The following is a 16,646-nucleotide window of genomic DNA, read 5'->3' on the forward strand; positions in this document are numbered from 1 at the left end:
ACGAGGTAAGTTTGAGGTCAGGAGCAGGAGCCAGTGGTTGGAGTGCTCCACGGTTTAAGGCCAGCAAACCTGTTGAATGGATGTTGGGTTGGTAGGCACTGAGGAGAAAGACCATCAAACCCTGTGGCCAATGACTGAGTTGGTTATGTTGGCGCCAGAGTGTATGGCAACACTTGCAGGCTGTCCCCAGCATATCATTGGTTATATTTTGGTTATTAACACATTTCACTGTATGTTTTGATGTACATGCGATTGATAAATTAATCTAAATCCTTAGTTTTTAAAACTCTACATGCTCCTAACTTTAGTGTAAGTGGGCATTCAGCCAAAGGCCTGAACTCAGAACACATTTATAACAGAATTGGATGTCCTCAAGGCACACTTACTCCAGTCCTCAATGGACATTTCAAGTCCTCCGATAATTTGAGTTGGATTAAGTATCTAATGGTTTGTACTCTTGTTCAAAAGAACAATTAAGAATGGGTTTAGGAGATGGAGCATAGAAACTAAAATGGGTTCCCAAGTTTAAAAAGGAAGGTTCATAAATGACATACTGTAACCCCTTCCCATTCACAATTAAGGAACTAGGCTCTGGTTGGTCCACTATGACTGCAGAGGATTGATTTCAGGTTGCTAGAACTGGGATAGTACTTCTACGAGCTGAGTAACTGTTCAAATTAATAGCAATTTTTTTTTGAAAATCATTATTAAATTTGCTTCAACACTAACATTTTCTTAAAAATCAAACAACGTCAATATGAAAGTTCCAGAGTCATTTTTGTTGGGTTTTATTAAAATATCTCATACCAATGATTACAGCCACAAACATGATTGTTTCTAACAAAAAAAAAATGATCAGGGAGCAAGAAGCATGGGGAAGGATTTAAAACTTATTTAGCAATTGGGTGCCAGGACTCACAGTTTCAATGGCCATAACAGCACAGCAAATGATTCTGTTCAAATTCCTAATATGGTTTCTACTTCACATTATAACTGACAAAAATTCTCATTCTAAACAGAAGAAAAAAATCCTTGGGTATTTGTTTAAAATGTCAAAATGCATTTGTAAAAATCATGGTGCAAAGATAATAGTTGCTTCAAGTCCCTATAGGTATACTTGATGCAAGGTTGTACTGGAATATTGGTGAGTGCCAACAGATTTAATGCTTATAGAAACAGATTCTAAAAAAAGCTCTTTTTAAAATTGAGATAAAGGAAAAAAGCCAACTCTCCAGAGGAGTTACCCAATCCACACTTACTACTGTAGTGCTCTATGCAACAAGCCAAATAAAAATCCATGTGCTGCTTATTAAATGAAAACCATTTCTCATCCAGAGATTGCATATTTTTATTTGGGGGGGGGTGGTGTTGAGGTGGTGGGGTATTTGAGAGAAGAAAGTAGTTTTAAATGGAAAGGAAAAAAAAATGGCCAAGTATGAATAAACTGCAGGAACAAAACACAAATGACAATGGGGATAGCAAAATCAAACCTGAATCGCACTGCCCTAATTGAATTGCAAAAATGAGTAGGTACGGTAGAGATCAGCTCACATAAGAGTTTCTTTATGACTAGACTTCGAACATCAAAAGCATTAAACAATTAAAAAAAACTGATGAGTTATGGAGAAGATGAGTGCAAGAGGGAGAGAGAGAAAGCACATTTTCAGTCTACTGGTATGACGTATTTTCCACCAAATATTGTAATTGGGATACCAGCTAACCTGGGACGTTTATAGCCACCATAATAAAAATTTTGAAGGAACTTGGTGCAAGTTGCTGAATAAACTAAGACAAGAAATCATGAAGGTTTTTTTGCCTGAGAATTCTGTGCACTGACAAAGCATCTCCATATGCAAAAGTAGGAAGTCTTGTATATTTTCACTTTCTTTTTAAAAAGTATATTCACAGCTAAACAAATCTGTGGCTTCTACAAAACTGTACACAGACAGAGTACATTCATGGCTGACTTGAGGTACTACAAGGTTTCTTTCCTTTTCATATAAGGTCACAGAATTACAGACGTCAATTGGAAATGCAGTAAGATTCCACGCTTCATTTAACTGCATTAACTACATTTTGTAGTCCCACTTATTTTTCTTTTTTGCTGCGAACTTTTGGGCTGCATCCTGACAGAAGGTTAAAAGGTCAAAAAAGGTGAGGAATGCCATTTCTTTTCTTCTCTTGAGAGCTGCTATTGGTCAGCAGGGATATCTCTGTCTGGTTCCGATTTGGCTGTCTGGCCTGGGGATGGTGTGTGAGAAGGATGGGCTACTGAAGGCATCCCATGCTGCATAGGGATGGCACCCGCTACGATTCCTTCAACCGCTGCCGCAGGGATACCTCCTGCTGTTACCCCAACCACTCCACTCGGGAATCTGTAACAAACATACAACCGTTAAGTAACAGAACCAAAGGGGAGTAAATTGCAATGTTTTAAAAAAAAAATGCAGTGTAATAACTTCTGCCTGGATTGCTCTATAATAGCAGCGAAACAGATAAAAGGATAACCCTTTCACATAACGGGCGAGAGTATGATGGAGATCCCCAGGCTGCATTAGATACAGAATCAATTGGCTTTTAAAGTGGCATTAAATATATGCCTGCAAAGCAAAAATATTCAGACAGAGGAAGATGGAAGGAGAAATGGAATTAAGAGTTCACAAAACTAAGAAAATGGCAGACGAATTGACTAAATGTCTTGTACTTGTACAAATTGTGTTGATTTGAGTGATTTCAGTCAGAGACATTGTAGCTGCTTTACAAATAAGTATAATTGTGGCAGCTGTAGGTTACTAGATAGCACTTTTACCTCTCCTGGGTTTCAAGTCCCACTCCAGGGTCCTTATCAAAACAAAACAAGTTGATACCGACTCAGCAGTGGATTGCTGAACTTGTATCAGTCTTTCTGATAAAATATTAAACTGAGGCCACATCTGCTTTGTCAAATACATGTAGAAGATCTAATGGCACAAGGATACTCAACCTTAGTTCTCTGGGTAATACTCATTCCTTACACTCTCTTCAAAATAGATTCTCTGATCATTGATACTTGTCATTTATGAGAGTTTACCATGGGCCAATCAACTGTCACATTTTCCTACATTAAAATGGTTCAAACGTTACTACATGTCAAAAAACTACTAACTTCAAAGCACTTTGGGATGCACCAAAATGAATAAAAAGCTGATTTGCTTTTTTTTAACCCCAGTAACTTTTGACTATCCATTTAGCTAGCCTAACCACTTCTGACTGTTATCTGCAATAGTTGTGATGTTGGAGGATAGAACCAGGTGAAACTGCACTTACTTTCCACAAATAAACAACTGCTTAAATGCACTAATTTTCAAAAGCAGAATTCCATTAGCAAAAGTACTGTAGGACAACAATGGAAATCTAAATCATTAAAAGTGCCTTTGTTACAGGAGAACACTAAGTGGATAAGGTTTCAGGTTTTAGGAAAGTAGACAAGCATGCACTGGTGGACTCCTGACAGAGTGGGGAAAATACAATTTCATTTAAGAAACAGAACCACTGACTGCTTGATGCACCTCCTGAAAGCCAGTTACGCAAGTGCTGAGAGCTGGGCTCTCTTAAAACCTGGTGGATAATGGCACAATTGACCTGGGCCATCATATGCCCATTAAAGAGAATGTAACACTTCGCCATTCATAAATTCACAAGTGTGAAATTTTAAAACATTGGCCATCAGTTTGCACAAAAACCTGAGACATCTTGCACACATTATCAGGATAACTGAGCAGGAAAATCATTGGGTAATATCCACACATTTCAGCAGTAGCTATGAAAAAAAATAATTTTCTTCACTTCAAGAAATGAGGGATAAGTGGGCACCAAACCTAGTCTTAGGTAATGGTCAACTAAGATTTATGAGAAAAAAAAATAATGCTTACTTTTGAATAAGTGAGATTTATCTTGACCAAATCAAGCTCTTAAAGTTTTTGAAGTGTTTTCCAAGTTAGTAATATTAACAACATGATGCATGGGTCTATCCAATCTCTCCTTGTAACTGAAGCCCTCTTTTCCAGGCTGCATCCTAATAGAAAAACATCTTTCTTGTAGTGCAGCAGTCAGAACTGTACACAATACTCAAAGTTCAATCATTATTTACATCAGAATACTGTAGTCCATTCTGTCCACCACTCTGAATGAAGGACGCTCTTGATTTGGCAAGAAGAAACTACAGCGTAATTTTAAAAAATAGTTAATGAAAAATATAGAAATTGTAATTGTTCTCATTATAGCTAAAAAGATTGAAAGGTGATCTTACAGAGCTGCCCATGAAACATATTGAGAAAGAGTGGCGAGATTTCCAAAAGAGGATAAGTACATAAAGACCGGCAAGCATGCACACGACATACATTAAAAATAAATGACAAATCAACGAAAGCCAACACAAAGACTGACCAATGAGGAAACAGAACCAAGTAGTACAGGGAACTGCACGTACTCAAAGGTAAACAGTCTGAAAATGGGAAAGATATAAAGTAGTAGCCCAGTGCTTTTTGGAGCTTGACTACAAAAGACAGGGGTGGGGGAAAGCTAGTGTTCAGACAACTTTCTAGAATATTTTAGTTTGTTTTTAAATTGCTGCTCTCTACAAGAGTATGTGGTTACACACCAGGAATTGGGCGAGGATATGCGTCTTATGATGGCATACATTCAAGTGACCAGCTGGTCTTTTTAAAATATATAAACATCGGTATATTAGAAGAGTGACAGATTTGTTGAAAGGCTGTATTGAACAGATCTTTGTTACTCCTCTAATCCCTGTGCCACATTGAGCAGGCTTATCTATTCTAGAACTAGAATAGTTAAATTCTCTTTGCAGAGTTGGGACATGTTTTATTTACAAATTAAAATTTTCTTTCCAACTGAACACTAAAATGTTTCTTCCAGGTACTCTTTCTATATATAAAAAATGCTATAGGCAGAGAAGTAGCATATAAAAAAGCCCTTCGGCCCATAATACAATCATACATTTATGCTAATCCTATTTTATCCCCCTACATTCCGCTTAATATTCCCAAATTCAACTGCTCATCTACAGACTTTGATTTCCAGTTGTAAATTAACCTACCCAAGTTCAATTTGAGGTCTGTAGTTCTTCAACATTTGCAAGTAGTAGTTTGAGAGCCCTCTGCATTTACCTGGTTTTCTACATTACTCACTCATAAAATGTGGTATGGTTTTAAGTCACAATAATCGACAAACACAATCAGCCTAAACTAATAACACTCCTGTCTTTATTGAACACAATGTTCCGGTCCAGGCTGGAAAAAGTATGTGAACCTTTGTATTTATTAACTGGTAGACCTCCTTTAGTAGCAATAACCTCCACAAAATGTTTCCTGTAGCTGCAAATCAGACTTGCACAACAGAGAGGAGGAATTTTAGACCATTCCTCCAAACAAAACTGTTTCAGTTCATCAATATTTCTAGGATAGCTTCTTGCGGCCATGCCACAGCATCTCAATTGGGTTAACATCTGGACTCTGACTTGGGCATTGCAAAACTAATTTTCTCCTTTTTAAACCATTCTGTTGATTTACTCTTGTGTTTCAGACCAGTGTCTTGTTGCATCATCCAATTTCTATTACGCTTCAGGTGACAGACTGCTACTTTGACATTCTCCTATAAAATGTCGTGATACAATTTTGAATTCACCGTTCCTTCAATGATTGCAAGCTGACGAGCCCCTGAGGCAGCAAAGTATCCCCAAACCATGATGCTCCCTCTACCATGCTTCACAGATGGCATGAGGTTTAGTGTTGGTGTGCAGTGCCCTTTTCCTTCCAAACATAGTAGCATGCCTTTCTGCCCAAAAGTTCAACTTTTAGCTTAACTGTCCACAGAACACTGTCCCAGAAGCATCCTTTGGAATCTTGAGATGTACAGCAATGTTTTTTTTGGGGGTAGTGTGATGGCTTCCTCTGTGGTGTCCTTCCATGAGCACCATTTTTGTTTAGTGTTTTTCTTGTAGTGGACATGTGAACAGAGACTTTATTTTCTGCAGGTTGTTTGCTTTTACCCTTGGGTTTTTTCCATCTCCTTCAGCATTGCACACTGTGATCTTGGTGTGATCTTTGCAGGATGCCCACTCCTAGGGAGAGTAGTGTTACGTACCCCATAACTGGGTCACTTACCAGCAAAGATAGAGAGGTCCGTTGAAGTCTGATGGTACTATTTTAACAGTATTTATTGATAAAAATACACAAAATAATATTATTGCAAACATACAGATAATATATGTCGTTAATACTAAATCTAAAAGCGCGGGTTTAATAATAATCAATAAGAAATAGCTCTATCGTTGTCTAGGGGATAATGTATTGTCCGATGGAAATATAAAAGTCACTGTTAGCTCGTTCAAGCTGCAGCGTTTTGGTTTGAGAGAAAGACGGGTTAAAACTTGCCCAGTCCTTTTTTGATGTCAATCCTTCGAGAGTCGTTGGGAGTTGGTTTCCCCGTTGTTAGCTAAAAGTCATTTTTCCGTGGTAAAGGGCACCGGTTCCGGGGCAAATGGAACCGAACGCACATGGCCTCCCCACCAGCTTCCGCTATTACGGGATCGCTAGCGTTTCTTCTGGTGCGTCTGAGGGGCTGTTCCCACAGACCCTCTTTTATCCTGACTCACAGGGTCTCAGATGTCAATCCAGTTGGGGTGATGCAATCCCTCCCTCAACCAGCCCACTTTGCCTGAGGGCTTCCACGTAGCACAGTATTGTAATACACAAGTCCGTCTCCAAGAGACAATAGCTGTTTCCCGTAGCTTTTATATCGCCGGCGGGGGGTCAAGACATTCCGCACGTCTCTCATTTCCTGGGTCTCCTGTCTCCTGACCCAGATCAATAGCGATCCTGCGATTCTCACAAAGGAGGGGGCTACCCCGCACCCTTCGGCCCCTCAGAGCTGTGGTACATTCATAACAGTAGCAACAGTACTGAGTTTCCTCCATTTGTAGACAATTTCTCTTACTGTGGACTGATGAACACTCGGGTCTTTAGAAATGCTTTTGTAGCTTTTTCCAGCTTCATACATCTCTACAATTCTTCTAAGGTCCTCTGAAAGTTGTTTTGATTGAGGCATGGTGCACATAAACAGATCTTTCTTGAGGAGAGCAGGCTGTCAGTAACCTGATTTTGGAGGCATGTGTTGTAGAGGTGCCCTGCCCTATAAAAAAGATATACAATCTCATCTCATTGATTGGAACACCTGACTCCAAATAGCTTTTGTAGAAGGCATACTTTTTTTGAACCTAGACTGTGATTGTTTAAATGGTGTACTCAGCATTGACGAGAAGTACAACTGTTTGTGTGTTATTAGTTCAGGCAGATTGTGTTTGTCGATTATTATGTCTTAGATGAAGATCAGCCCACATTTTATGAGTAATCAAAGCAGAAAACCAGGTAATTGCAAAGAATTCACAAACTTTTTCTTGCAACTGTATGTACAGCTAAATGAAAAAATGTTACTCAGGGACCAAGATGCAAAACAGTGGATATATCACATACAGCACATAAAATATTAACAGATTCTGTGGATGTACAAGTTGACAAAGTGCATGCACGACATAGAATTTAATATACAACAGCATTACTGCTACTGGTGCTGTCATAAATAATGTGATCTGTGATGTAAAATAGGGAATGGTCAGCCTGCACCTTCCTATCACCACTTTAATCCTGTCCACAATGAGACTCAAATTGTGTTCCCACAAGTCCACAAGCTGTTCTACCTCCTATCTTTATGCCAACTCATCATTGTTGCTGATGGAGCCAACCACTGTTGTGTCATCAGTGAAGTTAATGTTGTGGTTAGAGCTGGGATCTAGCCGTACAGTTAAGCATCAGCAGTGTGAATAGCAGCAGGCTGAGAATGCAATGCAAGGGGACTCTGGTGCTCAGCATGACAGAGCTAGAGATGCTGCTGCGAACACTGACAGTCTGACATCTTTCCATCAGGAAATCCAAGATCCAGTTAGAGAGGGAGGTGTTGAGATCCATCAAGGACAGTTTACCCACCAGCTTCTGAGGAATGAGCATATCCAATGCTAATCTTAAGTTAATGAATAGCATTCTGACAAAGGAGACGTCATTCTCCAGATGAGTAGAGGGCAGAGACCAATAGGTCCTCAGTGGACCATTTTGGGCAACATGCAAACTGACAGAGGTCCAATGAAGTGGAAAGGCAGGATTTAATGCAGTTCATGACCAGCTGCTCAAAGCACTTCATTACTATTGAGGTCAGCGCCACTGGACTGTAGTCGTTAAGCAGGTTACTGTTGGCCTCCTGGGCACTGGGATGATGGTGGCATGTCTTTATGATGTGAGGGAAAACAGCAGCCAGAGTAAACCTACATGGTCACAGGAAGAACGTATAACCCCAGAAACACAGAACAACAGACCAGCACTTAACCCAGATTACTGGTAACGTGGCACTCCCCAAAATGTTTTAAATACTTCATCGATTGAAACGCTCAAGACAAAGATCAACAGATTTTATTAAGATGGAGATATCAATGAACATAGTGTCAGGTAGGAAATGTAACTGAGGTACTATTTAGCCATAATAATTCAATGACTGTAAAGATTTAAGGGGTTGAAATGACACACTATGTAACCATGCAATCTCGTGGTGCGGAGAAAACAGGAGAAATGAATTTAACTATTTTGTTACTATAATAGTGCAAGAAATCCCAAATACAGTATTACTCAAGATCCCAATTTTCCTCACAATTAGGATGTTCACCTTGTGGATGATAGCACCATGCTGATGATGCCCAGGACAGAAAATTGTAATTATGGAACAGGATCACATAACTGTATAGCATGCCTGACTTAAAAGATTCAAAGATGCTCTCTCATCATTTTTCTTTGGCTTGACATCAATTTGGCTGAGATTATCATCTAATGAGTTCTTCTATGTTAAAAACCCTGCTTATGTATACTCTGAATGTCACAGACCAAGATGAAAACAGGCAGCATTTTTAATACAAGAGCTTCCAGTCAAGCTTCAGAAGAAAGACTGCATCATTGCCTCAATTAGGACCCTACAAACAACACTTGTTTTTACCTGTAAGCAGCACCATTCAGCTCAGGATGTACAGCCACAGGGTCAATGCCAGTCCACTGTGCAGCTGCAGCTAGATACTCTTTATTCACACAATTTTTCAAGGTATCTGGAATCCGTCCTGTTGAGAAGAGAAGAATACAAGTATCTGTCCTCAGGCACAGATCGTAAGTCTGAGGCACCATCAACAGGATAAATGTTCCCCCTCAACACCCATTTCCCCAAGGAAACGACTAATTATTGAAAATGCTCCCAAACTTCACTCTGAACTACACAAATGGAGCACTAGCAGAAACTTATTCATGGGATTCTTGCCAAATAGAGAATGAATTCTCCTCTGGGTGAGAGCATTAATTTAAAAACAGCGCATTTCAGATAAAGGGGAAAGAGATAACTAGCTTGGAATATCGCTATTTAACATTTCCTAGTATATTTTTAATCCATTCAATTTTTTTATTTTCTTTTATCATGCTCATCCAGTTATACAGTGAGCTGGATGGTACATACATTGATTGAAATGAAAGAGATTAGTAGCTCAGGTTGGCTTCTTGCCTGTAACGTTGTTCACCGAGCCTAGAGATTAGATCACAAATGTTACATCACCAGTCAAAGAGACATCATCAATGTGCAATTAGGTGTTGTTTCTGCTGAGTGCTCATGTTTATATTGGCCTGACTTGTTCTGACTGGTTGGCTGTTACACTGGCAGCTAGTCTCTGCTGGGTGCCAGCCAACTGGATAGCTGAATGATCTCCACTGGCCCGTATCCCTGATATGGGGCATTGAGACTGTTGGTTCCTCTGGCACCAGCAGCACCCCCTCAGCATTGATTCCACAGGCTCATTGATGATGCTACCTTGACTAGTGACAAAATGTTTGCAACCTAACCTCCAGGGTCGGTGAACACCCCTACAAACATACATTGATATCCTAACGGTGGGCTACCAGATGTGCAAATGCCACAGCTGCACATTGCATCACAGAATTCACACAGAATTAAATCACTCCTGGAGCTTAGGGCAAGATACATTGTGTCTGTAGCCTCTCAAATCTACGTCAGCCATGCTGCCATATCCAGAATGGGCACATTCATTTGATGCTTACTAAAAATGTAGTTTCATTTTACGTTATGTGTTTATTAAGTTACATTAGTTTAACTTAATAATGATCTTTAATCAAAATTTTAAACTTAAGGCCCAAATCCAACTTGGATGGAGGTGACCATGAGGCCTTTGAAACATTAAGAAGCACAATGCTCAAATTACAAGTTAGATTATTGAACTAGCGCACAAGGGCACATTCAAGGTATGGGCTCTGTTGTTCAGTCTCTTTAATTCCAATAAGAATGAAGGATGAGAAAAATAATTATGTTTAATACTACATATTAAATTAACTGAAGTCAAGTACTTGTGATTCCCACATATCACCACAAACTATCAAAGTTCTCAGAATCTGCAGCATCTACAATATATTTTCATTACTTAGATTTATGCGTTGAAGACAAACCAAAAACATCAATAACTATAGGTTTCAACTCAGATCTCCAGAACAGGAGGCTGCCTTGGTTAATGGTAGGGGTCCATGACATTAAAAAAAAAGGTTGGGAACCCCTGCTCCTGAATCTTGCAACAGTATCAAACAATATTCTGGAAGAATCCAGATTTAGGGACCACTATTTAAAAAAGTAAGATGGTCAATTCAAACAGAAGTGAGGCAAATTTTTCCCCCCATTAAGTATCAAAAGTCCTTGGAATTCCCTATCTGACGGTAGAAACACAGACTGAATTATTTAAGTAGAGGTAAACAGATACTTGTTAAACCAGGGTTTAATAGTCAACTCGAATAAACAGGAATGCAAAACCGATTCAAGTCAGAACGGCTATGATCTTATTAGTGGAAGAACAGATTGAAGAGCAGTGACCAACTCTTGCTTCATACTTTCAAATATCTGTAGCTACTGAAATAAAACTGAATGATGAAATTACTCTGCAAGTCAGGCAACATCTCAGACCCAGAGCGTTAAATCTTTCTCTTTCCACAGATGCTGCCTGACATGATTTTTCTCAGCCTGTTTTATTTTCAGCATCCGAGTTTCTATTTTGACTTTCACTGTTAAGTGCCAATTCATAACTACAAGAGATGTTGAAAAGAAATGATGAGCTATAAAGCAAGATCACTCTTTTGCTTCAGTTTGTGCTGTAATTGTTTCTACCACAGGATAGCACAATTCCCATGCTGACGGCAAGGCACACTCCTGTCCTCTTGTGGCTGAATTCAGTATTTGGTTCATTTGCTCCAAATGCACAAATATATTTAAACCAGGGCTATAAAGTAATTTTTATAAGTTGCAATTATGAATAGAATACAAATATTCTATATTCTTTATGGAAAACATTGCCTTTATAACCTTTTGTGATATTTTGAATTCTTATCTTTATATTGAAAAACATTCCATGAATTTGTTCTGGTGGTCTAAAAACTACTCCAGGTCACAGGAGACTTCCAATTCCCGCATCTTTGCACATCCCTGATTTCATTTGTTCCACCACGAACACGAACAGATAAGCCAATTTGCCTTGACCCTTGCCCTTGGAAATTGCAATGAAACTGTTTCAAAACTAACAAAACTAGAAGGATGGACATTTTTTGTTCATTTTAGGGCACATCAGCCATGGCACTGTGCACATGGGAGTGTTCATTCCAGGACCATTCCTCCCCATTTCCTAATTAATAACACTCAGACCACAAACATCACATCATACCTGTGATAGCTCTTCGGATTTCTCTAGCTGCCTCTTCTCGCACTTCAATTGAAGCCTGTTCACTATACCACGCTGTGTGTGGGGTGCAAATGAGATTTGGCGCATCCTTCAAAGGCCCCTGACTAAAGCTAAAATACACCAAAAAGAAATTATAAATGTAGTTATCTTACAAATCTGATAAAAATAAGCTTTTCAAGAACAAGCATGAGAAATAGTCCTGTAGAGTGTAAATACGTCTTTTTGTTGCAAAGTTTAATGGACCTGCCATCTAACTCCTTTGGTTTGAACGCTACTACAATGACTTGAGGTGAAGCCAGGTGGATGGAGGTTATGAAATCACAAAATAATTATTAAGAATCAAACTCATGATGTGAATGACAATTTGACAGACAGCAAGACAAATGCCACAGCAGCTTTTTTTCTCATTTCACACTTGCAGCAAAAAGCTACATTATCATTGGACCATTCCATAACAGTTCAATGTGGATAAAGGCTTTGGAGTAAATTTAAAACTTGGTACTTAAACATGTATCAGACTGCAGTTTATGAAATTGTCCAAGAGATGGACTATCTTTGTCCAACAGTCAGACTTTATTCCAGTACTCTCAGATTTGGTCTGCATTGATTGAGAATATCCAAGTGAATATTAATGCTGGTAATACTGTTGATCAATAAGAAAAAGCTTATTCACAACAGAGGGCTATATATTTCACTCATGCTATCTGGGTTGAATCACAAGATTGTCAGAGATGAACACCTGCTGTGGCAATTTTGTACTACAGCTTTAGCCCTGGAGGGAAGGGCTCCCTATAAAAAGTATTCACTCACCTTGCAAGTTTTCATGTTTTTTTGTTTTACAACATTGAATCACAGTGGATTTATTGCTTTTCTCTCCCCACACCAATCAACAAAAAAAAGATGTGTCAAATTGAAAACATATCTCTACAAAGTTATCTAAATTACAAATAGAAAACATAAAATAATTGATCGCACAAGTATTCATCCCTTTTAACATGATACCAAATCATCACTGGTACAACTAATTGGTTTTTGAAGTCACATAATTAGTTAAATGGAGATCGCTAGTGTATAATCAATGTTTCAATTGATTGTAGTAAAAATACACCTTTATTTGGAAGGTCCAACTGCTAGTGAGTCAGTTTCCTAGCAAAAATTACAATATATAGATGAAAGAACATTCCAAGCAACTCCACAAAAAAATTATTGAAAAGTACATGTCAGGAGATGGAATATATGAAAATTTCCAAGTCACTGAATATCCCTTGGAGTACAGTTAAGTCAATCATCAAGAAATGGAAAGAATATTGCACAGCTGTAAACCTGCCTAGAGAAGGCCATCCGCAAAAACTGAGTGACTGTGCAAGAAGGGGACTAGAGTGGAAGGCCACTAAGAGACCTATGACATCTCTGGAGGAGTTACAAGCTTCAGTGGCTTTGATGGGAGAGACTGCACATATAATAACTGTTGCCCAGGTGGTTTACAGGTTAACAGCTTTATGGGAGAGTGGCAAAGGGAAAGACACTGTTGGAAAATACACAATTCACATGAAATCTTGGTTAGAGTTTGCCAGAAGGCATGTTGGAGACTCTGAAGTCAGCTGGAAGAAAGGTTCTATGGTCTGATGAAACCAAAACTGAGCTTCCTGGCTATCAAACTAAACGCTATGTTTGGCTTAAGCCAAACACCACATATCGTCAATAACACACCACCCCTACCGTGAAGCATGGTGGTACATCATGCTGTGGGGATGCTTCACTGCAGCAGGCCCTGGAAAGTTTGTGAAGGTAGAGGGTAAAATGAACGCAGGAAATTGCAGGGAAATTCTGGAGGAAAAACCTGATGCAGTCTGCAAGAGAATTGCAACTTAGGAGATTTGTTTTCAAACAAGACAATGACCCCAAGCACAAAGCCAAAGCTACATGGGTATAACTTAAATAAAACAAAGTTAACGTCCTGGAGAGACTAAGTCAAAGCCCCGACCGCAATTCAATTGAGAAATTTTGGCTGGACTTGAAAATGGCTGTTCACTCATGATCCCCATGTAATATGACAGAGTTTGTGCAGTTTTCTAAAGCGGAATGGGGAAAATTTGCAGTGTTCAGATGTGCAAAGCTATAGACACCTATCCACACAAGACTCAAGGCTGTAATGGCTGCTAAAGGTGCATCTACTAAATACTGACTTGAAGGGGGTGAGTACTTTTGTAATCAATTATTTTGTGCCTAATAATTGCAATAAATATAGACAAATTTGTAAAAAATTTTTCCACTTTGATACAAAAGTGTTTTCTGTTGATCAGTATTAAAAAAGCCAAATTAAACCCACAGTGATTCAATGTTGTAAAACATTAAATCTTCCAAGGAGGGGTGAATACCTTTTATAGGCACTGTAGGTTTATTGTTTAATTAACTTTCATCTTAAAGTACATCATCATCAAAATTGTTGTAAAGCCAAGAATGAAATTTTCTTTACTCAATGCTCCTCTGTTTGAACTGCTGAGTATTCATCTATAATTGAAGGAAACAAGGAATTATGCTGACACCTTTATACAATGGAGAATTATAGATAAAAAGCTTATGTCCTAAACCACACTCCTTCTGCCCAATAAGTCCTTTTTTTTAAGCCAGAGCTTCTTCCTTGCCACTCTTCCATAAACACCCTTTTTGTGCAAGGCTAGAGATTGTGCAGCCATGAACTTCATCTCCAGTTGCAGACACTGCCTTCTGCAGCTCACTCAGTGACTGTTGGCATCACAGCAACCTCTTAGAAGTGCCATTCTTCTCTGGTGACTAAGTATAAAGAGGCGGCCTGGCCTAGGCAGTACGGCTTGGTTTCATATCCCACCCCCCAACTTTTTCATGATGGACTGCACAGAGCTCCAAGGTATGTTCAATGCTTTTGAGATTGTCTTGTATCCTTCCCCAAATTTTGTGCTTCTCCATTATAACTTCCCTGACTGGTCTTGAATGCTCTTCTATCTTCATGTTGGTTTGGTTTGTTGAAAATCTACTTACTGTTGGACCTTACAGAGGTCTTATGGATTCATTGAAAACAAGTGATCCTGCAATTTTCTACATTAACAAATTATGGAAGTATATTGCACTTGAAGAAAGTTAGCATAGTAATCACAATGAGGATGAATACTTTTTCAGCTTCAATTTTTCATTTTTGAATAAATTATTGGTCGGTTTTGGAATTTTTCATTTGATTTGACATGATGCACAATGTTTTGTAGGTTAGCATAAAAATCCTACTTCAGTATATTTTACATTTAGAAAATAAGACAGTAATGGGACTCCCCCACCCCCCCACCGAAGGATGCTCTCATGTCGGCCTCAGATTGAAATTTCAGGGTCATTGGGGGCTGTGGAAGTTTATGAAGGTTCCTCCATGTTCTGTCAAGAAAACTGATTTGAAATGCTAAGTCTCTCTTGAAAGATGCTGCTGGACCAGGTCGTGTTTCTGACTTTCCTTTTAATATATACAGAATCAGGTTTGATATCACTGTCATGTGTCATGACGTTTGCTGTTTTCTGGCAGCAGTACACTGCAATATGAAATAATAAAAACTATAAATTAAAGTATATACAACAAATATAAATTAAATAAGAGGTTCAATAAGGGACTAAATACTGAAGACATGTTAATGGGTTCACTGTCCATTCAGAAATCTGACAGTGGACGGAAAGAAGCTGCTCCTGAAATGCTGAGCATGTCTTCACGCTCCTATAGCTCCACTTTGATGGTGGTAATGAGAAGAGAGCATATCCTGAGTGATGGGGTCTCTAATGATGGACACCACCTTTTTGAGATATTGCCTTTTGAAGGTGACCTGAATGCTGTGATCATGATGAAAGTTTACAACTTTCTGCAGCTTTTTCCAATCTTGTGCAGTGGTCCCTCCATGGAGATGCAACCAGATGGTATATCTGTAGAAATTTGCGAATGTGGTTGGCAACATACCAATTCTCCTTAAACTCCTGTTGTGCCTTCTTTGTAACTGTATCTATATGTTTTGCCCAAAATAGATCTTCTGAGATGTTGATACTTAGGAAGTTGAAACTGCTCACACTATCCTGACTTGTTAAAATCTACCCATTTTGTACATTAATCTGCAAACTAGCTCACCTGAAAGGCTCTGATTCATGAACATCCAAAGCTGCCCCCCGTATCCGTCCATCCTTCAGTGCCTGTGCCAATGCTTTTTCATCTACCAGACCTCCTCGTGCAGTGTTCACCAGGAATGCGCCTTGACGCATCTGAGAGTCAGATTTATAATGCAATTAACAACAGTATCAGCAAATATCTGAAGGGCAATGTTGATAAATCAGGAGTAAAATAGCTCATGAACAATACAATAAACTATGTTAGTAAACACAGTAGTATGTTGAAATATGGATTTGCTGAACATGGATGAACTACAGATCCCCAAACCAGACATAGCTCAATCTCCTTCTGTAAAATTCTTTCTGAATATAATTGCACAAAACATTTATCGTCTAGCAGATAGTGAATGCCAGTAAGAGAAGTAATGTTATTCATAATATTGAGAGTGCACAGAGAACTAATTGTAAACAGAGAGCAATATGCATTTCATAATTTAAACTGCTATTTAATTAGCTAACTATAATCTATCCAAGTTTCAAATCTCAATTACCAAATTTCAATTTATCCTATTTTAAGAAACATCATGACTCACTACATTAAGGAATAATAATGCCGGATGTAATATTAGTGGTCAAGGATGCCTTGTGGATAAGAGCTCTTTATAGT

The 16,646-nt window shown here is 38.8% G+C and overlaps 1 protein-coding gene across 4 annotated transcripts in view; it reads right to left on the reverse strand.

Annotated features, from left to right (window-relative positions):
• Nucleotides 1-772: 772 nt before the first annotated feature.
• Nucleotides 773-16,646, reverse strand: part of LOC132405330 (C-terminal-binding protein 1-like) — a 124,805-nt gene continuing 108,931 nt past the window's right edge. For all 4 annotated transcript variants that reach the window (XM_059990045.1, XM_059990044.1, XM_059990047.1 and 1 more), the window contains 4 exons: nt 16,002-16,132; nt 11,852-11,979; nt 9,094-9,211; nt 773-2,375 (listed from right to left, as the gene is read on the reverse strand). In XM_059990045.1, the coding sequence (XP_059846028.1) occupies nt 2,192-2,375; nt 9,094-9,211; nt 11,852-11,979; nt 16,002-16,132 (561 nt within the window). In that variant the 3' untranslated portion in view covers nt 773-2,191. The remainder of the gene's footprint in view (nt 2,376-9,093; nt 9,212-11,851; nt 11,980-16,001; nt 16,133-16,646) is intronic.

This window comes from Hypanus sabinus, chromosome 15 (genome assembly GCF_030144855.1).
Source record: "Hypanus sabinus isolate sHypSab1 chromosome 15, sHypSab1.hap1, whole genome shotgun sequence".
NCBI classification, from domain to species: Eukaryota; Metazoa; Chordata; class Chondrichthyes; order Myliobatiformes; family Dasyatidae; genus Hypanus; species Hypanus sabinus.